This window comes from Sparus aurata, chromosome 12 (genome assembly GCF_900880675.1).
Source record: "Sparus aurata chromosome 12, fSpaAur1.1, whole genome shotgun sequence".
In the NCBI taxonomy this organism is placed as follows: domain Eukaryota; kingdom Metazoa; phylum Chordata; class Actinopteri; order Spariformes; family Sparidae; genus Sparus; species Sparus aurata.
Genome location: NC_044198.1, coordinates 26,347,281 through 26,369,062, shown reverse-complemented (window position 1 = coordinate 26,369,062; position 21,782 = coordinate 26,347,281). Strand labels below are relative to the sequence as shown.

General features: G+C 45.4%; 2 protein-coding genes across 2 annotated transcripts in view; both read left to right on the top strand.

Annotated features, from left to right (window-relative positions):
* rph3aa (rabphilin 3A homolog (mouse), a) overlaps positions 1 to 12,966 on the top strand; it is a 29,222-nt gene extending 16,256 nt beyond the window's left edge. Inside the window, exons 2-16 of the mRNA XM_030436651.1 lie at positions 3,099 to 3,227; positions 3,357 to 3,486; positions 3,867 to 3,950; positions 6,298 to 6,451; positions 6,569 to 6,769; positions 6,903 to 7,118; positions 7,319 to 7,398; positions 7,965 to 8,039; positions 8,332 to 8,441; positions 8,525 to 8,651; positions 9,318 to 9,371; positions 9,579 to 9,730; positions 10,775 to 10,856; positions 10,943 to 11,039; positions 11,920 to 12,966. Coding sequence (XP_030292511.1) covers positions 3,112 to 3,227; positions 3,357 to 3,486; positions 3,867 to 3,950; positions 6,298 to 6,451; positions 6,569 to 6,769; positions 6,903 to 7,118; positions 7,319 to 7,398; positions 7,965 to 8,039; positions 8,332 to 8,441; positions 8,525 to 8,651; positions 9,318 to 9,371; positions 9,579 to 9,730; positions 10,775 to 10,856; positions 10,943 to 11,039; positions 11,920 to 12,053 — 1,812 coding nt within the window. The 5' untranslated portion in view covers positions 3,099 to 3,111 and the 3' untranslated portion in view covers positions 12,054 to 12,966. The remainder of the gene's footprint in view (positions 1 to 3,098; positions 3,228 to 3,356; positions 3,487 to 3,866; positions 3,951 to 6,297; positions 6,452 to 6,568; positions 6,770 to 6,902; positions 7,119 to 7,318; positions 7,399 to 7,964; positions 8,040 to 8,331; positions 8,442 to 8,524; positions 8,652 to 9,317; positions 9,372 to 9,578; positions 9,731 to 10,774; positions 10,857 to 10,942; positions 11,040 to 11,919) is intronic.
* A 1,587-nt stretch (positions 12,967 to 14,553) lies between these two features.
* Positions 14,554 to 21,114, top strand: pla2g3 (phospholipase A2 group III). Its single transcript, XM_030436652.1, has 7 exons — positions 14,554 to 15,168; positions 16,455 to 16,587; positions 16,677 to 16,811; positions 17,241 to 17,506; positions 17,592 to 17,721; positions 18,232 to 18,342; positions 19,608 to 21,114. The coding sequence occupies exons 1-7, from the start codon at positions 14,691 to 14,693 to the stop codon at positions 19,846 to 19,848; spliced, it is 1,494 nt and encodes a 497-aa protein (XP_030292512.1). The 5' UTR covers positions 14,554 to 14,690; the 3' UTR covers positions 19,849 to 21,114.
* The last annotated feature ends 668 nt before the right edge of the window (positions 21,115 to 21,782 follow it).

Genomic DNA, 21,782 nt, shown 5'->3' with positions numbered 1-21,782 from the left:
GCTCTCAGGAGGGCACTTTAGCGCGTGTTTTGGCTCTCAGGAGGGCACTTTAGCGAGTTTTGGCTCTCAGGAGGGCACTTTAGCGTGCGTTTTGGCTCTCAGGAGGGCACTTTAGCGTGCGTTTTGGCTCTCAGGAGGGCACTTTAGTGCGTTTTGGCTCTCAGGAGGGCACTTTAGCGTGCGTTTTGGCTCTCAGGAGGGCACTTTAGCGTGCGTTTTGGCTCTCAGGAGGGCACTTTAGCGCGCGTTTTTCAACAATTGGGCCCCCCTTGTGCACATCACTGCTCAGCAGTCATCTTGGCATTGTCCCCGGGCGAAGAAGGAAGACAGACTTTACCTTCAGTGGTCACCTTGACATGAAAACTGCATGGGTTGAAAAAACAAAACTCCTCCTCACACAAAGAAGCAGATACCCGTCCTGTTGCTGGGTTGATGCTGGTCTCCTGGTTTCTCCTCGACGAGCTGAGACACTTGCTGTGTCTCAGTTCAGGGTCTGCATCCTCTGAAGGACTCGGCCTTTGCAGTCTTCGAAGGCGAGTCCTTCAGAGAGACTTTGTTAACCTCGTCAGCCGTTGTTAAATGTGACGGTCTAGCCTTTGGAGCATTTCCTGGTTGCGTCACCAGATGTTTTACCCTTACATCAAGATTTCTGCCTGCAAAAGTGACGATGTACGCCGCATGATGTCGCCAATTTCTCTCTTTCTTTCTTCTTTTTCGGGCGCGCAAATAATCTTGTGATAAGTGAGGCCATGAAGGATCGTAGCGATGCATCCTCCAAAAACAGGGAAAAGGAGGCCACATCTGGAGGAGCCTTCGCGCAACGTAGTGATGTAATTGGCCTTTAAATGCTCCTCTGAAGGATGCAGACCCTGAACTGAGACTCAGCAACCGTAAACCTTCTTGTGCTACCTGTCCGGGCTGCAGGTATCACGTCATGCTACCAGTAGTAACAAGGACACACAACTAGAGAAGAATCTCGCTTTTTCCTCCTCTCCATTGCACCTGTTGTCTCTTTCATTTGCACCAAAGCAGGTGAAACAGATTCAAACTCACTTGTGATTCCTAAATGAACAGACTGGCTTTTACCTGTCCTGCTGTTACACTGTGACCATGAAGCGTTCCCTTCATTTATTTGAGCAGTGTCGTCTTATTTTTATATATTTTACTCGTGGACTGAGCGACCACCTCTGGAGTCGAGCTGCCAGTGTGGCTAAATCTGACTGAACGCATCACTAATGAGACATTCAACACAATCTAAAGATGTCGTTCCCTTCTCTAATAAGATAATTGTTAGCGGTAGCATTCAGAAGCTGTGCATGTTCGCTCATCATCTCCAGGCAGCAGAGCAGCTCTTCAGCTTCCCTTTCTTGTCGCCTTAAGGGCCGCTGTTAATAATTATGCATGCAGCAAATATAGCTACCTTGATCAAGTCTTACATAACCTATTTTTTCCCCTCTCCTCCTCCAAAATAGGTACACAGGCTTCTTTACAGCTTCTCTAAATACATCAGGAAAATGGAGCATAGTGCATGAAAATGGAAATGTATTAGTGATTCGATTACTTTGAATAATTGATGGATAAAATACAGTCAACAGGAATATAAATGTACGGAGAACTTTCAGATTATTAGATTATGTGGAGAGAAAATGGACAAATGGATTCACTTATTGTTTTATTCAATGTTCTGACAACATCTGTATCATTGTGTGCATGTTGGGTGATTTTCCTGTCTTTTATTTTGTGCTTTAAAGTAAAATACGTAAGATTTCTGCATTGAAATCGATTAGACTGTTTAAAACATTACGTTGTCCGTGAACTTTTGTGTTTCCAACCAGTGAAACAAGTTTTTCCCCAACAGTTCAGTTCAGCCTCTGACTGAACTCAGCACTCAGCAGGGACTCTGGTTCTGGTTCTGGTTCTGTGTCTCCACTCTGTAACATTAATTTGATGAAGTATAGTCCATTTCCCCTCCAGCTCCAGTCAGTAGTCGACATTACAGAACAGGAGTGAAGATAAATCCACTTTTTAATCCCACAAATTAGAAAGTTCATCTCTGAGCTCTCCTCCCGTCGGTCTCCGGGTCAGAGCAGAATCTGGTGAGACTCTGGGTGTTTATTTCTCCAGAACATCTGGATCTGAACCCGACTGTCGAGCTCTGAGCAGCGTGTTTTGTTTTACTTTGATAGAGGATTACATATTGTGTGTTTAAGGGAAAGTTAACAGCGGCTGGAAATGTATCTTCATGGTTTAACGCTGCTGCTGTGATGTCAGAGTGTAATCTGTGACACTGTGACATCACTCCTGGCATTGTTACCCTTTAAAGGTTAATTAAAGTCTGTTAATAACTGAATTTGCACCAATATTTCCCATATTCTGGGCTGTATTTCGCTGGATCTTCAGCAACTAACCTTGTGTTAATCCAGACAGATGGACAATCTGTTTCCTCTGGTGAAGCCAAAAGCTCATTTCTGTGTCTCTGCTCGCGCTTGTTTCTGCCACAAGATCATCAGACAGACACACTGAAGGGAAACAACGACGGCAACAACAACATTTTGCCCTCGCTTCACAAGCTAACGGCGTTTGATTCTCGCTGGCCTCTGCTCCGTCGGCTGGCCACAAGTGATTTTAAACGCTAAAGGCGGCTTTTGGAAACTCAGCCAGAAACACTTGTAGCTTCAGACAGAGCCTGCGGATCACTGAGCTGAACCGACTCGCCCGGCTCGAGTTCAAAGTTAATGTTTGCTCTGTACCTTCAGAGAGGCAGTGAACGCCACAGCGCCCCTTTTCTTCTTTGTTTTCTCCGCTCATGTAGCATCAGTCTCACGTATATTTGTGTGTTTCCACTGCGCAGAAAGCCCCGCGGTCAACACTTCTTCTTTTCAGTGAAGTTGTCGTGTTTGTGTTTGCGGCCGCGTGACACTTTTTTTGCTGAAGCTCAGTTTCCAGCTGCGCTCCTGTCCGTAGATCTCAGCGTCCAGACCTCCTTAGCGATGCACTTTTTTTTAGGCTTATTGGCCTTTTGTCTGAGCAGCATTTCTTACTTTGCATGCCACTTATACTCTGTGTGTCTGTGTGTGTGTTTGTGTGTTTGTGCTCAGGATCAGGAGGACGATGAACGTGTCTGGCGGCGCCCCCGGGGAGGAGCTCACGGATGAGGAGAAGGAGATCATCAACAGCGTGCTGGCTCGAGCTGCCATGATGGAGAACATGGAGCAGCAGAGGATCGAGTGAGACGGAAAACTATTGTCTCTGTTGCACGACATCAACATCAGTCAGCCGCACGCACATGCTCAGTGACTCGGATGATCTTTTTGGTGTAGGAACCTGTGCCAAGTTTGTGTCTCATGTGTTCTCAGGCGTCTCTCCAGCCGCCTGGACAATATCAAGAAGACGGCGTGCGGCGACGGCCGGTCGCACTGTCTGCTGTGCGGGGCCACGTTCGGACCGCAGGGGGTCACGGCCGTCCTCTGCGTGCAGTGCCAAAAAGTAGGCGGCCATCTTGCTTCCTTCTGCTTGAGTAGAGAGTGAAAACAGACGCGTGTCCTGCTCCCCAGAGGATGTAAAGACTCCTCTGCGTGGACGGGGTTTCTGTTTACTGTCTCTTTGTAGGTCCTGAGAGGTTTCCTATGGCGATGAGCGCCCAGCGAGCCGTGCGCTAACACGTCCTGACACTCGCTGTGTATTTCCTGGTCTTATGCATCACATTCTGCTTCTTGGTGCTCTCAGCGACTACATAGGGAGGCTGATGCTCTCTGAACTGTAAAAATATATGTGCTCCGTGCACCTGCCGTCAAGAACTGAGTCTGTGTAGGCTTCTGCTTCTCTGCGTGAGTCTTATTTATGTGTTTGCCTTCTTTTCTTTGCAGCACATTTGCAGTAAATGTGGGCTCCGGAGCGACAGCAGGACGTGCCCTGCGTGGCTGTGCAGAATCTGTAATGAACACCAAGAGGTGAGGCAGAGGAAGGATGATGAACAGAGTGGGTTTGATAAAATTATGCATCCAAATTACGCCATTATGTCATCCTCCTGCCACCGGAACAGACGCTTCTCACATGATATGAACCATTTTCTGGCTTTTAGCGTCACACTGAATTGCATTTCACCGTCCAGTGACCCGGAAAATTACCTTCCACTGACACTCCTTCAATATCCACAGTGAGCATTAGGTAATGATTTCTTCCAACGCTTATTTAATTGAAAAAAACCCCACATATAGTACTTTGGTTGATGTAAAACATGAAGAAAGTAGTTGTACGATGCTGTTGTGATGATGGCGCTGTGTGTGTGTGTGTGTGTGTGTGTGTGTGTGTGTGGAGGTCGGCGCCTCGGGGAGCTCAGACTCTTTAAATAAATGCTCCGTCCTGTCAGTCACACAGAGAAGAACGACTCTGTGACGACACAAAGTCGTCATGTGTTTTAAAGTATAAAGGAACGAAGAGATAAACATCTTATCGCCGAATAAAATCAAACTCACACTTCGTTATCTGAACACAGAGATAGATGGAGAAAGAGGCTTCAGGTCTGCAGACGCTGGCTGCAACTAACTCCAACTTCTTCTACCAACTTTTTAAAGTCCTCTGTTGTTCTGTGACTGAACGCTGGTTAATTCATTGTTTTTATGTAATGAGTTGTGATTGTTTAATGGGCCATCCACAAGGAAACACTTTTGTCTGTAAACGCATCGTTTTGGCCGATCGTCCACATGGATCCTGTAAACGCACCTTTTTTAAAATCTGGTCTCAGGGTGGAAAAATCTGAATCCACGTTCTCGTGTGGACGGCGAATCCGCACACTTTGCGTATCGATGACGCCGTCGCCCCACCCCTCGACCTCTTAACCCTGCGACGTCTCACATTTTCATGACATTTTCATGCCGTCGTCTTGACTCCCTTCTACGAGAGATTCTGAATCTCACTGGGAATATCCCTGGAAAAAAAGGGTTAGAAACTAAAATAATTGTGCCCACAAATCACTATAATATCTATCTGTGTTACTGTAAGTGACTAACAGGGACAAACACGAGGGAGAGCACTGCAGCCAGCAGCTGCCAGAAACTACAACTCCTAATCTGCTGTGTCAGCGCCGCCGCCAGCTGATTGTTTTACAAACCAGCCGCCAGAAAAACCCGGACGGACACATCAACACCAGACAGCGACTGAGCAGCGGCTGTGAAAAAGCATGTTAGCTGGCGGATTCTTGTCTCATCGGACGTCTGATTAAACTGTAAATCATCGTGGCCCACTGACCTCCATCCATCCTGTCGACAGAAGTGATGGTTGTCTGTTGAGTTCTCTTTAAAGGAGACTTACGCACATTTTTAGGTTCACACTCAGTGGTGTGCACAAGGGGGGGGGGCAATTAACCCCTCGTGGCCCAATTGTTGAAAAACGCGCACTGAAGTGCCCTCTTGGGAGCCAAAATGTGTGCTAAAGTGCCCTCTTGGTTGGCAAAACACAGTTAACTGCCCCCTTGGCTGGTTAAAACATGATAAACTGCCCTCTTGGGTGGCAAAAATGAGCACTAAAGTGCCCTTTTGGGAGCCAAAACATGTGCTAAAGTGCCCTCTTGGGAGCCAAAGCGCACGCTAAAGTGCCCTTCTTTTCGCCCCTGCCCATCAAAGTCTGTGCACACCACTGTTCATACATCAGTTTTCTCAGACTGTCCAGTGCTGCAGCTCGATGTTCTCGCTTTGTTTTAGCTCCCGCCTCCTTAAAACTGTCTACTGTGATTGGTCAGCTCACAGAAAGAAACAGTGGGATCCATATCTCCGTTTACAATCAATCATTTTATCCTCGTCTTGGTTTGTCTTTCCACTACCGCGACACCAACCGCTATCATTCTCATCAAAGTCACCAGACTTCATTGAAAAAATAAGCAATTTTAACATCATAAACACATTTGATTCAAACAGAAACAAAATAAAACTCAACAAAACCATCTTGGTTTGAGGTGCAACTCTCGTTTGGTTGAAATAAACCTTTAATTTAATCCACCACCTGCATAAACTGACTTTTTTTGGCCATCCGTGAACAAAACATGGACGTCATCAACTTTAACGTTGATAAAATTATTGTACGTGTCGTCAGTTGCCTCCATGTTTGCTAACAGGTTAGCCACGTTAGCTTAATGAGGCAGCACTGTGTCACTGTTGACATCATCTGCAGAGTTACCAAACCCAAACTTTAAAATGTCTGATGATGTCATAAATTAGGGCAATGTGTAATGTGTAACGTTACGACCGTCCACCTCATCAGAAGCAGCCGGCTCGGTGTCTTACTGTCTTGTTACTCCTGCAGGTCCAGAAGCGTTCTGGAGCTTGGTTCTTCAAGGGCAGAGACCAGCAGGGTCTGCCGCCCCCCCTGCCTCTGTCCAGACCTCGACAGTCCAGCATCGAGAACAGCTCGGCTCCAGATGGACCACATGAGCCCACGACACAGAGAAACAGCACACGTGGGATCCTCTTTCATTTGCTTAAAATACAGGATAATTATTACAATATACACGCTGTTATATTGACGAATAAATGGAAGTCACACCAGTGGTATTGTGTGTGTGTCGTCTCCTCAGAGCCGCCGCAGCAGCAGCAGCAGCAGCAGCAGCAGCAGCAGCCGTCCTGTGGATCAGAACAATGGGAGCAGACAGCAAGAACAACAGCTGACAGCTATAATGAGACTCAGTCGTCTCCAGCAGCTGTAACAAAGACTGAGAGACATGTGTTAGCCTCCAAACCTCCTCGGGCAACTGCACAGCAGGTCGCCCCCACCTCAGGTAAAGTCACACTGCTCTTTCCAAGAATAAGCCCGACGCCACAGGGTTCGCTTTCAAAAGATTTCACGTCAACGTGCAAAAAGATGGTTTCAGATGGTTAAAAATGGCCGACACTGTCTCGTAACATTTCCAGCTCCAGCTGCCGAGGCGGAAAACAAACGCGCGGAGAGGGAAGAGACGGCGGGTCCTCCAGCTGTGCAGGAAAAAAGACAACCTGTTGTCTCCAGTTCACTTCCTGCAGCCAGAATCACTCCACCTGTGAATCCACCGGTCAACAACAACACCGCTCCCCCGAGACCCCCGCCTGATCCGACAGAGGACGAGGACGAGTACGACTCAGACGACGCCAGTAAGACGGACTTCTCCTTTCAGACAGAACATGAACGTGTTGCTAAACTCAGATGTTGAAATAAAATCCCAGCGGAGAGACGAAGAGAAACAAATCAATGTTGATCTGTTTTAGAGGGAAACTGGTTTATCGTACAGGAGTCAAATAAATGTTCTGGGTCCATTTTCTCTAACGTGGTTCCTGTGTTTCTCTTCTGGCAGCCACGCTGGGATCTCTGGAGTTCAGTCTGCTGTACGAGCAGGAGAACCACAGCCTCCACTGCTGCATCGTCAAAGCCAAGGTAAACACACATGGACACAAAGACGAGACGAGACGAGACAAACAAAACAGGATGAGATGAACGAAGACGAGTAGAGACAAGACGAGAAGAGACGATACAACACTGATAAGACAGGAAGAGAACAGACGAGACGAGTCCAGGTAAGACAAGACGAGAGAAAACAGAAGAGATAAGACAAAACAATACTGGACAAGAGACAGATAAGGCAAGAAAAGAGATGAAATAAGGAAAGACAAAACAAGATAATCACAGACGAGACGAGACAAAAGAAGACAGGCCAGATGAGACAAGATGAGTTAAAAAGAGTCGACACAAGACAGGAACAGATGAGACGAGACGCGACGAGATGAGAAAGGACAAGACAAGAAAAGACGAGCCAAGAAAAAACTGGCCAGATGAGACGAGTCAAGACGAGACGCGATCAGGAAAGACAAGCGACGAGACGAGACTTATCCGATAAGTTTAAATCAGAGCTGCAGGAACATTTTCACCACGTGACTCCGATAACAGGACATACGAGAACATCTGACGTACGTAAACACGTCGCTCTTCTTCATGTCTCTCAGGGTTTGAAGCCGATGGACTCGAACGGACTCGCCGACCCGTACGTGAAGCTGCACCTGTTACCTGGAGCCAGTAAGGTCAGTAAGGCCGACGAGCTGCAGAAATGTTGTGTTCAGTGATCTCATAACGACATGTGGCCTGTCAGGAAGGTGCAGGAGAGCGTTTATTCAATTTGGGTTGAATTACAAATTACACGATGGAGCAATGAACCCATCACCTAATGTTCGCAGCATCAAATATGAGCCTCCGCTGCTCGCCCAGTGATTTATGACTCGTCTTCTCTCTCGATCGAACGTTGCACTCACGGTGAAATGGAACAACTTTCTTTGTGATAACATCTGGAACATGTGTTGTGTTTCTGCTCCTCAGTCCAACAAGCTTCGCACCAAGACACTGAAAAACACTCTGAACCCCGTGTGGAACGAGACGCTGGTCTACCACGGCATCACCGACGACGAAATGTCGAGAAAAACTCTCCGGTAAAGAACAAACTTCTCCTCCTTCTGTGAAATTCTTCCAGTTGTATAAAAGTTTAACGAGGCGCGCCGTCTTCTGTCTGCAGACTCTCAGTGAGCGACGAGGATAAGTTCGGACACAACGAGTTCATCGGGGAGACGCGAGTCGCTCTGAAGAAACTGAAGTTTGACCAGAAGAAGAACTTCAGCGTTTGTTTGGAGCGAGTGATCCCGGTCAGAACCACATGTTGTTAAACACATATCGAGGTAGCACGTTAGCATTGGGAAGTTTTGGCTGAACTTTCTCTGCTGTTAGCTTTGTAGCTTCTGTAAGAAATAACTGGATGGACTCGAAACAAACATTGCTTTCTCAAAATATAGCAAATAAAATCCTTAGGAGAAAATGCCATTTGGTGAACCCACTCTTTCTATCATCTATCTATCTATATAAAGTATAATTTGACATCTTTTGGGAAGATTGACACCACTGTCATGTCTGTATGCTAAATAAGAAGGAAAAAGCATGGAGACGGTTAGCTTAGCTTAGCATAAAGAGTCAAAACCGGCTGGGAAACAGCGAGCCTGGTTCTTTCCACCGGCAACAAAATCCAGCACCTTCAAAGCTTTCTACACACCACAGTTTGTTTGTTCGTTCCCACATGTATCCAGCCTTTATGCTAAGCTAAGCTAAGCTAAGCTGTTGGCTGGCTGTATCTTCATATCTACTGAACAAATATGAAGCAAGAGAGCAAAGCTTCCCAAATCGTTGCACTGCACCCACATTTGGTTGGTTTAGCTCGGCTGATTCATTTTAACAATCTTGCAAAATAAATGATGACGATGATGATGACGATGATGATGACGATGATGATGATGTTAACGTCTTTACTCTCCTCACAGGTGAAGAAGGCGGTCGGAGGACAGGCTCGTGGCATGGCTCTCTACGAGGAGGATGTAAGGCTGTGATCTCATATTACTGAGCATCAGACACACGGAGATGTTTTTATTCTCAAGCATGTACATTATCCTCCATTAGCAGATATTACAACGATCACTGCATAATCTCCTTATGTGCACAAGGTCAAAGAAGCACGAGGATCAGAGAAATGAACCACAGTTAAATACTCCCTGTGTGTGTCTTCGATGTGTGTCCATGTGCAGCTGAATGAAGGCGAGGACTCGGAGGAGAGGGGTCGGATCCTGGTGTCGCTCATGTACAGCAGTCAGCAGGGTCGCCTGATCGTGGGCGTCGTCCGCTGCGCTCACCTGGCTGCCATGGACTCCAACGGATACTCGGACCCGTTCGTCAAAGTGTACGTTCAGCCTCATCCTCCTCATCCTCATCTGTTAGATTATAGTTAAAGGAGGTTAAAGGGATATTCCAGTGTAAGTTTAATCCATGGTCTGACACTAAACTGTTCTCCCTCTCGAGAGATCAAGTTAGCAGACCGAGTTTTATCAACCTCAGGAACGACCGCACGACAACAATACACTGCAGTAAATGGATCCAAATATAAACCGCCACCAAAAAGCCACAAATAATGCTCAGAACCAGTGGCGTGCGCAGACTTTTTGAAGGGCAGGGGCGAAAAGAAGGGTTCCTTAGCGCACGTTTTGGCTCCCAAGAGGGCACCTTAGCGCACGTTTTGGCTCCCAAGAGGGCAGTTTATCATGTTTTAACCAGCCAAGGGGGCAGTTTAGTGTGTTTTGACAACCAAGAGGGCACTTTGGCATGCTTTTTTGGCTCTCAGGAGGGCACTTTACACGCGTTTTGGCTCTCAGGAGGGCACTTTACCCGCGTTTTGGCTCTCAGGAGGGCACTTTACACGCGTTTTGGCTCTCAGGAGGGCACTTTACACGCGTTTTGGCTCTCAGGAGGGCACTTTAGCGCGCGTTTTTCAACAATTGGGCCACGAGGGGGGGCGACTGCCCCTAGCTAAGCTAGCGGAGGTTAGATGCCCCGGACTATGTGCTGAGACTCTATTTGTACTGTTGCTGAAGTTTGGTGCTGTTCTGAGCATTATTTGTGGCTTTTTGGTGGTGGTTTATATTTTGATCCATTTACTGCAGTGTATTGTTGTTGTGCGGTCGTTTCTGAGGTTGATAAAACTCCGTAAATTAGCGGTCTGCTAACTTGATCTCTTGAGAGGGAGTCTAACACAGTTTCACGGTGATTTAGACCATGGATTAAACTTACACCGGAATATCCCTTTAATCCACGACAGGCTCGCGCTCGTGACAGCGCAGGATGGAAACATTAACGGCGTCCTCCTCGGCTCAGCTGTAACGTTAGCTACCTTAGCTTAAGGACTCATTCCTGCAGCAATGTTTAACAAGCTAACATCTTTGTGCTGTAGGTGTCTGAAGCCAGATATGGGGAAGAAAGCTAAAAACAAGACTCAGATAAAGAAGAAGACCCTCAATCCGGAGTATAACGAGGTCAGTTCTGTCTTCATACTGAACTGTGCACAGACTTCTGCTCACCCAGATCTGTTATATATGTTGTAATAAACTCTGTGTTGCAGGAATTCAGTTACGAGATAAAGCACGGCGAGCTAGCCAAGAAAACTCTCGACATCTCGGTCTGGGATTATGACATGGGGAAATCCAACGATTTCATTGGTGAGTGTGGATATATATTGTCTCGCCGTCACATTTCCTCACTCGTCTAATTGGTCAATTTTCAGCCCTGCTGGTGGCTCCAGGGATTAAAATGTCGGCTTGGTTGGTTGGTTCACCGCTTCAGCTCAGACTGAAATATCTAAAACAACTGTCAGACGGAAACTGTGAAGTTTGGTCCCAAATTGGCGGATCGCTGAACTTTACATCATCAGTTTAAAAGTGTTTGTTTCATCACTAAATACTTGCAAAACCAATCATACTCCCATCAACCTCAGCTGTGTGTTGGGTTGCTAAACTGAGGTGGTGAGCATACCTGTTAATTGTACCCGCTTACCATCAGCATGTTGGCAAGCGCAAGCTAGCATTTTCTTCTGATATCTTCCTGGCTAAAGGTAGCAAGATCAGACACTGAGATAATGTGACGTGTAGTATAAACGAAGGGATTCTGACAAGTTGTCTACTGATGATGGACGGTGAAAATCTGAAGGAAAATGGCGCCATATTTGATGGTAAAACAACATATTTTATGCCTCATTAGCTAACGTTAGCATTCAACCTCTTCCTCGATCACTTTACGGTTTGAACATCAGGTGCGTTTCATTTCTACGCTCATATAAATGTGACCAAGATGAGTGTTGACATTACAGAAAAGATTTGCTATTGTATCGTGAAACGTTAGCTAGAAAGTGGTTGGATGCTAACGTTGTCTGATCAGCTAACGAGATGTAGTTTTACTTTGAAATGTGTCCCTCCAGATTTTCTCTGTTGCTGGATCAAAAAAAGCCAAATCGAATCGTGAGATTGCCGAAGATTAACACTCCTACAACCTCACAGAGCTGCTAGCATGAACATTAATGCTAACGTTTCCGTCTGTCTGCAGGAGGATGTCAGCTGGGCATCCAGGCTAAAGGCGAGAGTCTGAAGCACTGGTACGAGTGCCTCAAGAACAAAGACAAGAAGATCGAGCGCTGGCACGTTCTGCTGAACGACAACACTGTCCAGTTTGAAGATTAACGCCTCTTCCCTTCTTCTACTTCTTCTTCTTCTTCTGTGTGTTTTTCTTTCTTTCTCTGTCGTCCTCCCCCGTTTTGAATATTGTCTTCCAGTGAACACGGGCAGACGGATGTTATCCTCTTTTTTTGCTTTCACTGTATGGTTAGTTAATCCCGAAGTGCAATGTGCAAAAAGCTACACCTCCGACAGTTTTTCAGGTGACCAACATGGATGTCGACCTTCGTGGTGCTCTTTCGTGATAAGGAGCGATCACTGAACACCACACGGCTCTCATTTTCATATCATAAACCCAATCATGTAATCAATGTATCTTACCTGACAAGCAGTAATGATTGAATAGTGATTATTATATTTTACGGCGCTGATAAAAGCCTGTGTTATCGGTTTGTTGTGCCGCCACGCTCACACCCAAACGAGGGGATTCCCAGTTTCCTGTCTCTGACCTCTCGCCCTCCTGTGAGAACACGTACCGTGTCATCAGCTGATCCGAGTTCTTGCCTCACCAAAACATTCATTTCTCTTGTGTTGTTTGTGCATCATGCATATGTTGAATATTAAAAATGGGAAGCTTTGCACATGTTTGGTTCCTTTAAAAACAATGTGAACAATCCCGGCTGTCGCTTCCATCACCTCCACCTGTGCATGTGTGAGCGCTCGTCCGTCTCCTGCAGGAATAAGATGAAGATGCTTCTGCATGACACTTTAATGATGAAGAACAACTCTGATAATGCAGTGCAAGCTGCAGAAAAAAAGTCATGTAATGTTCCTCCAGAGGTGTGTTTAATTGATACGTTATCAGATCTTCAGCTTAATAATCGACATGTCGCTGCTCTGTGTGTCCGTATCGATGCATGTCTGACCTCATGTTGTAGCAGAAACACGTGGCAAATAAATAAAGGCATCTTGGCACTTCCTTCGCTTCTTCTTCACATGTTGTGACATGGCAGGAAACTTTGTCTGAATCAGGTGAGGTTTCGACCAATCAGCGCCGACGGACACGCGGCTGAGAAGCTTGTGAACTTTGACTTCTGTTGATAAAACCTGCCGTCCGCCCAAGTAGGTGAAAGTTTACGGACCTGTTCCACTCTGTGAAAAGTCTGACAAGTGCTTCTTTTCTCACCGATGAGGCTGTAACATGGAGGTAGATTAAAAGATAGGTATTCACATGAAGTGTAAAATACCAAATCAATACTGCTGATCTGAGCCGACCTCGCCTCTGGACCTCCGGACCTGCAGACAGCCGAGCAGAACCAACTTATAAATGTGTAGAATTTCTGCAAACTGCAGTTTAGCTTCAGGATTTTGCTTTAAAACTCACGTCGGCTCCTCGTGGGGTCAAAGAAAGATGATAAATGTAATAGAAATAAAAACTTTAAAGGTTTCTTTGACTTTGGGACGGCGACCCGACTCAGATCCGGTTACTATTTGATGAGTCGGGCCTGAGACAGAAAAAAAAATCTACTTTCTTACAAATTGGATGTTTAATGTCAGAACAAAGTTCAACTTTAAAAGGACAGCTCGCCCTAAAATGATAATATGTTTATTATTCCGAAGCCCCGAGATCCCAGGCTAATTCAAAAGGCTGTTAGCATTAGCATTAGCATTAGCTTTCATCCTGTCTGTCTGTGCACCAGCTGAATGGAGCCGTCTGATGTTTGTCTTTAAAATAGTTTAACTCTTCTACTTCAGTCGTGTCACTTTGCATCAACATTTTTTATCATATCAGTTATTTTTTTGAGGCTTCTGCTGATCGAGTCGGCTCCCTCCTCATGTAGCGCCCAGCTAACGGACCTAATGGCTCAAGTTCTGACAGTGAATCGAGTCATTTCTCCGGTTCTGACTGTCGAAAAAACACATCCAGCTGCTTCTCAAAGTCTGTTTGTGCATCAGGTGATGATGGCCAGACCACTAGCTGCATGGCTAACTGAGCTAACTAGCTAACAGCAGCTTCAGGACTCAGTCAGCAGATCTTCCAGAGAGCGTCAAGTGTTTTATCTTCTTCTTCAGCAGGATGTCGTTATGTTTCACTGCTACTGTAAATCTTTTATTCCTCCCTGCAACTATTATTTTATTGTATTGATAAATGATCAAACCTTCTATTTATCCTTTATCAAACTGAACTTCTTGGCATATTTAATTCCATGTTTGATCTCTGATTGATTGAGTGTTCAAGCTGTTCAAACAAATGTCAAATGTCTCCTGCAGGGATCAATAAAGTTGTCTGATTCTGAATCTGTTGAAGGTTCTTTCAAAATAAAAGTCGTGTTCTGTCCTGTGTTTACACCCACACGGGTCACATTTACAGACTGATCAATCTATCGTGTGTGTGTGTTGATCAATATGCCCGGTCACAGTCACTGGTGTGGGGGACAGATGGGGGAGGAGGGGGGAGTCAGGCTGATGTTTAGCGGCTCTGACAGGTCACATGACTCAGGCTGATTTGGATGTTGTGTTTATTTGGAAACCCCCCGCGCGCCTCCTCCTCCTCCTCCTCCTCCTCCTCTCTTTTAAACCCGACCTGAGGTCTGTCAGTCCGTCAGTCTGTCGGTCCTCTCTGACTGAAGCAACAACCTGTTTCAGACCTCAGGTGCAGCCGCAGCTTCTCCACCTCCTCCATTCCGCTCCTGACGCGCCACCATGACGCACATCGCTCCTCTCCTCCTCGCGCTCATCTTCACATCATCATCGCTCCTTACGTGGACTCGTGCAGGAGAAGCGTCGCTCTCCTGCGCCTCCACCACAGTCCTGGATACCAATGACGTCATCTACACCTTCCTCCGGAGGGACCCCCTGCGGCTCTACAGCAGCTCCTGGACCGGGCGGCGCGCTCTGCTCGGCTGCGCCTGGAGCGACGACGCGGCGCTGATCCAGAAGTACTCCTCTCTGTGCCGCGAGCGCACGCACGAGTTCTCCGACCATCCAAACGAAGAGTACGACGTAAACTCCATGTTTGAAAGAGATGATCTGTGCGTGTCTGCAGGGGACACCTGGGGCCGGGAGCGCACCGGGAGGAGGTCAGAGGTCGGGAGGTCTCAGCGTGTGAAGCGCGGGTTCATCGTGCCCGGGACTCTGTGGTGCGGGTCCGGCAACAAGGCGCCATCATATGAAGATCTGGGTGAGTGGATTTAAACTATTACATGATATTTATGTGGGGAGGTGAAACATGGTTGACGATTAAAGGAGAGAAACACCAAGAAACAGTGAGATTTTTACATTTTTATACTCTATTTTGACTCCTCACCTTATGTTCAGTCACAGGTGTGACCTGCCAGGAGGGTTTTACAAGACAGTGATTCATTTTAAAGCAACATTATGTAACTTTTTTCACCTCCTGTTGATGTTACAGCGTATTAACATGTCTCTTCTGCCTCACCTCCTAACACAGCCTCCCTCCTCCTGAGTGAGAGCCAGACAGGATCCACTGTTTACTCGACGGTGATTATGTGATGCAAAAAAAACTTCCCGCGATGCATTGTGGGTCAGGATCTCTATCACAACACTTTCATAACAGCATGCATATGATTATAAACATCACGTTACGATGTGTGCCGTCACGCCTCTTTTGGTTTAGCTAGTTTAGTCCAGCGGTTCCCAAACTTCCTCCAAAGTGTCACCGGATAAATCTGAGGGGTCGTCAGATGATTTATGAGGCCGTTTTCATACTGGGCAGCAAGCCGCCAATGTGGCCGTCCTTTTTGTGGCTAGGTCCGCGGATTTAGACAGAAGGTGGTATATTGGGGGTCTGTTTTGGTCCGCTAGTTTGACGCCTCGGAGGGTACACTTATTTCCACCTCTATGTCTATGTAAATCCAAGACATCAATGTGCCGGCCTCTGTGTGAGATGGGCGAGGGTGTCGATGACCTGCACTGTTGTGCGACCCACAGCCGGGGAGTTTTAAAACCAGGAAACAGCTGATCACAGCAGTCAGACCATCACTTCATCCGCGGACGTCAAGATGAGCAACTGGACAGCTGCTGAGATCCAGGAGATGCTAGCGTCTCCTCGGTCTCTGTAGCTGTCTTTGTTGTCTGCTTGTTGTTGTAGCGGAAAGCTAATAACAGTTGCTACTTTCAAATTAAAAGCCCCCCGCTAAGAACCCAGTTCTAAACTCCAATGGGGTGCAAGCTCTTATTTTGAAGACAAATTCGACCTACTTCACTGTTCATGCCCAACTTCGTGCTTGAAAACAGTGAAACTCAGCCGATGTTTAAACAAACAGGATGAGAGAAACTAAAGAGATTCAGTTAGAAGCTACAAAAGTACTGAGACTTTTTAAAATGTTTTCCTCTCAGGTTTCCTGCACAGACGGAAAGTTGAGTATCGATTTGCGGCACAAACTTGTTTGTCACGTCCACTCAGGGTTTTTAATCCACCTGTCCCTCTGGTTTCACCTCTTGCAGGAGTTTTTTCAAACACCGACAGCTGCTGCCGCGAACACGACCAGTGCAAACACACCATCCTGTCCTTCCACTCGCAGTTTGGCGTCTTCAACACCAACATCTTCACCATGTCTCACTGCGACTGCGACAGAAAGTAGGAAACATCTCCCTCCTCGCTGAACGAATAATGCTTTGAGGCTTTTTTTAAAAAATCTTTAGATCTAATAAAATACTCGTCGGCAGGTTCCACAGCTGTCTGACGGAGGCGAACGACAGCATATCTGACGTGGTGGGATACACCTTCTTCAACCTGCTGAAGATGCACTGCTTCGAGTTCTCCCACCAGCTCCAGTGCACGCAGAGGAACTGGTTCGGGATGTAAGTCCAGTTCTGATCACTCACTGTCCTGTAGTCGTGTCTAGTTTGAGTTTGAGGTGATTTGTCGAGGCGTTGGGATGTCGACCGGTCGCCTCCATCACGCCAGCCTGCTGCTGGCATGCTCGCTTTTATTTGTTTGTTTAATGCATTTCATGTTTCGACACCAGGTTACCTTTCAGAACTGATTCCTGAACCAAAGTCCAAAGGTGATGGAGCATTTTTAGTCGCGGGCCAAAATGGCTAGATGCCCTTTAATCCGAGACACTGCACCTTTAAACAAATGTGACATAACATCTTAAACTGCAGGCTTCACGTTGAGCGGATGGACTTGAACGTGGTCCCGACCTTCTTATGCATTTCTTGGCACGAGAGCAGAAAACCTCCCAAACTATTCCTTTAAATCATTCCACCTTCTGTTGTGACTTCCAGGTGTAAGGAGACTAAACTGGCTCTCTATGCTGAGGTCCACCCGCCCACCATGTACGACTCTCCCAGTCCAACAGAGGTCAGCATCAACACCACCAGCAGCACGTCACATCCTGCCGCAACATCCACAGTCCCTCCACCCTCCATCAGCACCACCGTCACAGTCACAAACACAACCGAGGGACCGGCAGGACCAGAACCAGGACCAGGACCGGAGCGTACAGAGGAGCTGGAGAACACTTTGTCCGCCAGGGAGCAGGACGCTGCAGGTATCCCACATCGTTCACGTCTCTGAAGTGTTTCAGTTCGTGTTTCTTCGCCGCTGTAACAGATCTGAACTTTCACGCTGAACAGAGTCGCAGCTGTCCTGTTCCGTCTACAAGGATCTCGACGAGTGCAAGAACAAGATCCTGCCCCAGCAGACGAGGTACGGCATCCAGAACCAGGAGTCCACGACGCTGTACCACTGCAACTGTACCACCAGGTAAAGACGCGTTTTTTGTCATACTTCTTCGCTGGTTAGTTGGTTTGTGGGATTACACAAATACCACTGAACACATGTTCATGACACTTTGACAGAGGATGGATCTCAGCCTAGAACAGACCCCAGAAACTTTTGGTTTGGATCCATCATCAGAAAATCTGCTGAGTTGTCGGATGATCGGGATCTGTAACGCTGTGATGTCACTGCGTATCTCTATTACAGAACTTGACTTAACCCCGTCAGAGTCAATATTTACAGAGCTATTTGCAGAGTTTATCTGCACTCACCTTTGTTTCTGTGTAACAACGACAGACCAGACGTGTTTCATAACTCTGAAGTTGGCCACAAACAGTCACACCATTACATAAACCTGCACAGAAACGATGTCGCTGCCTCGGATATCATCACAACCTGCACACGTGTTCCTCTCTTCTGGTCCGTTCATCTGCTGTGTTTGGTTGTTTTCTTTTCTTGTCCGTTGGTCTCTGACGTGTTCGTCCGTCCTCTCAGATTGTTCCAGACTTTGGCGAAGCAGAGACAGCTGACCGACGTTCAGGCTCGCGTTCTGGGACTCGTGTCTCCGTCCTGCTTCCTGCCACAGGACTGCACAGCAGGCGGCCGGTGAGAATACAAACACACACATGATGTATTTACATCCTGAAGCACTGTTTGATTTAATATGATCCCTCTGGAGAGAAGTGATGGACTCAGACACTTGACGATGATGACAAACCCTCCTCTCAATATGTAGAAGTACTTTCAGCAGGATGTACTTTAAGTATGATCAGTAAAAACACTCCTGTGACTGATTTCTGATTCTATTTGATATTAAATTTTTAGTCTGAGGGTCCGTCAGATGATTACTGAGAGATAAAACAACAGAATAAAAGTTCATTTTAACTCACCGTCTCTCAAAATTTTATTTAAATAAACGCCTCTGAGAAGTTTAGATGTGAAAACCGCTCGTTTAATCCAGAACAAAACGTCACGTTGTTAAAAAACTTGAGTAAAATTGGCGATATTTCCCTCTGAAATGTTGTTATTAGTTATTGTTATTGTTAGTGATTATTATATATAGACTTTACAACCTGCACTGCTCCATATAGACCTCACCCCATACTCTGCACTGTACAATAAGTCTGTTCAAACTCATTTCATCACCCATATTTATTACCTTTATTTAAAATCTGTATATAAAAACTTGTTGCTTATTTTTGCATTTTTTATTTTTGCATTTTTGCACTATCCATGTAAATATGTACATTTGTCGATTCTATTCTATTTTCTCTTTACTTTTAAATATATATTTTTTTGTCTATTTTTCTATTTCTCTGTCTTGTAATATTCTGCTGTTGCAACATACAAATTTCCCGGTCTACGGGACATTAAAGGAATTCTGATTCTGATTCTGATTCTGATTGTTCAGATACAAAGTAGAATAAAATGAAAACACTCAAATTAAGTGTTTAATGTAGATTCTCTTTAAAGCAGTGATCAAATTCTGCTACAACATTTTACATTTATTCTTTGTACTTTTATCTTTGCTAAAATATCGGATTTTAATTTTTTTTTTTATGAAACATTTATGATATTTATCTTAAAATGCAACAACTCTGAATCTGTAACATGAGAGGAGGGAGGTCATAAAGGTTTAGAAGCACTAATTTAATCTTTTTATTTATTTAAACGTATTTATGTCGACATGTTTGATGTCAAAGCTGTCTGTCAGATTCATGTTTTGGAGGGAAAAGTACAATATTTAGTATAAAATAGCATTAAAATGGAAATAATCGAGTACATGTGTCTAAAAATTGTACTTAATAACACGTTTGAGTGAATCCACTGAGTCATCATCGCACCTCGTCTTCTTCTTCTCTGTCGAACAGCTGTACAGCGGTCGTGGTGAAAGCAGAGCTTCCTCAGGTGGAGCAGACGAGCGGTGCAGAGGTGGAGGAGCAGCGCCATCTACAGGCCGTCAGACTGAAGGTCAGGAGGCCACACAGCAGGAGAGCGAAGAGGAAGGACGGAGCTGCGAGGCTTCTTCACAGACTCTGTCTCCGGATGGTCAACAGGAGCAGGAAACAAGCTGCACGTCGACCGGCAGCAAGAAGACGAGAGATGGAGTGAACGGGAACAATATGGAGGGTCAGAGTGATCAATAGTTAATAAGACGACAGGAAATCATTTGAATAAGTGCAGATTAAACTTCATTTTCATTTAATTCCAGCACAAATATTTCAAAGGTTTCACATCATAACGTCCCTGAACATCATAAAAGTCTTTGTCAAACAGAAAAACAAAACTAAGAGACTGATAGATAATATGAATTTGATTTAATTTAGTTATGGATCAACAAAAACACACAATTTAAAGGGATAAATGTCAAACAGTTATTCACAACATCATCCCAAGATGTTAAAATATAAAACATAACAGCAGACATGTTTCTATCTGCACGTATTTATCTGATTATTTCAAGTCTTTTATTAACATTGAACACTTTTGGTCCACATTAAATTCTGTATTATTACATATTCATGTTGTTGGGATGTCAGGGAACTCGGTTCTGACCCAACTGAGCCACTTTATTGGGGTTAAAATAGAAAACCTGTCCAGGAGGAGAGTTTTCTGACAGTACAGGTGCGGCAGAATTAATGAGGCCTGCGTTTCACTCAGGTGAGAGTCCTGCTGGAATAACTTAAAGGACACCTAATACATCTGATCCTCCATTAAAGTGATTAGCTACACCGGTGGCTCCAGGACCGGCATCGTCTGTGGTCCAGACTGAAATATCCAGACAGATTCTGGATGGACCTCCATGAAATGTTGTACAGATGTTCATGTCACCCTCAGGATGAACCGTAACCACTCTGATGCTCCCTTAATTAGCAGTTAGCACCTTTAAATACCTGCAGCACTCGTGACATTCCTTTCATGTTAACTGCTAATTAGTAAGTGTTAGCATGCTAATGCGCTAAACCGAGATGGTGAACATGGTAATTGTAGCAGCTGAACATGTTAGCTTTATCTTTATGTGAGCATGCCGTTGTTAGCATTTAGCTCAAGCACCACTGTGCCTAAGTCTAGCTTCGTAGCTGCTAGCGTGTCTTGTTCTGCTATGAACCAAAATGTCGGCAGTTGAATAGGTCCATTGGGTTTCAAGGTGGTGGTACTGTGACATCTTCCCCCACTAATTAAAACCCTCTCGTCAGTGTTTTTTAGGGGTTCAGCTCTCGGCGTATTTGTAAATATTTGTACTGTGTTGTATGAGTTAAGAACAAATGTAGATCATGTTGTTAGCTCAGCACATCATGTAAATATCTGTACATAAAAACATGTTGACATTTTGATTTGAGATGTGAAAAAGAAAACGTATGACTGATTAAGATTTAAGGGAACAGTTTGATATTTTGGAAAACACTACTGTGAATAAGATTGCCCCTGTCATGTTTGTCTGTCAAAGGTTAGCTTAGCTTAGCACAAAGACTTTTTAAAGGCTCTTTTTTTGTACGCACTAAATAAACAGGAGATAGCTTAGCATATAGTGTGTTATATATTTAGTTACGTATGCTAGTTCTGCTCAGCAAGGCTACATCTTCAGTTAATTGTTTTTCTACCACCAGATAGAGCCAAGCTGATTGGCTAGTTTCCAGTCTTTGTGCTAAGCTAATCCAAGCCTATCTCCTATTTTTGTGACATTAAGGCTTTGACGCAGCATTAATCTTCGGACCACAGTAAACAAAGGAGATATCTAACTCATTCCTAGCTCCCAAACTCACTGACAGTAGCATCACTCTTCCCATCTTACGCTCCACAAGAAATCCCCGAAATAGCTTCTAGTTAGCCTAGCTTAGCATAGAGACCACAGGCAGAACCCAGTAAACTAAGGAGATATCTAACTCATTCCTAGCCCCCAAACTTACGGACAGTAGTATCAATCTTCCCATCTTACTCTCCATAAGAAATCCCAGAGATAGCTGCTATTTAGCCTAGCTTAGCATTAAGACCAGAGACAGAACCCAGTAAACAAAGTAGCTATCCAATTTACTCCTAGCTCCCGA

What these genes read in the sequence shown, in the direction of transcription:
- pla2g3 (XM_030436652.1), top strand. Translation starts at nt 14,691, where the DNA reads ATGACGCACATCGCTCCTCTCCTCCTCGCGCTCATCTTCACATCATCA. An exon ending in GCCATCATATGAAGATCTGG is followed by an intron (nt 15,169 to 16,454) that starts GTGAGTGGATTT and finishes CACCTCTTGCAG; the next exon opens with GAGTTTTTTCAAACACCGAC. An exon ending in CAGGGAGCAGGACGCTGCAG is followed by an intron (nt 17,507 to 17,591) that starts GTATCCCACATC and finishes CACGCTGAACAG; the next exon opens with AGTCGCAGCTGTCCTGTTCC.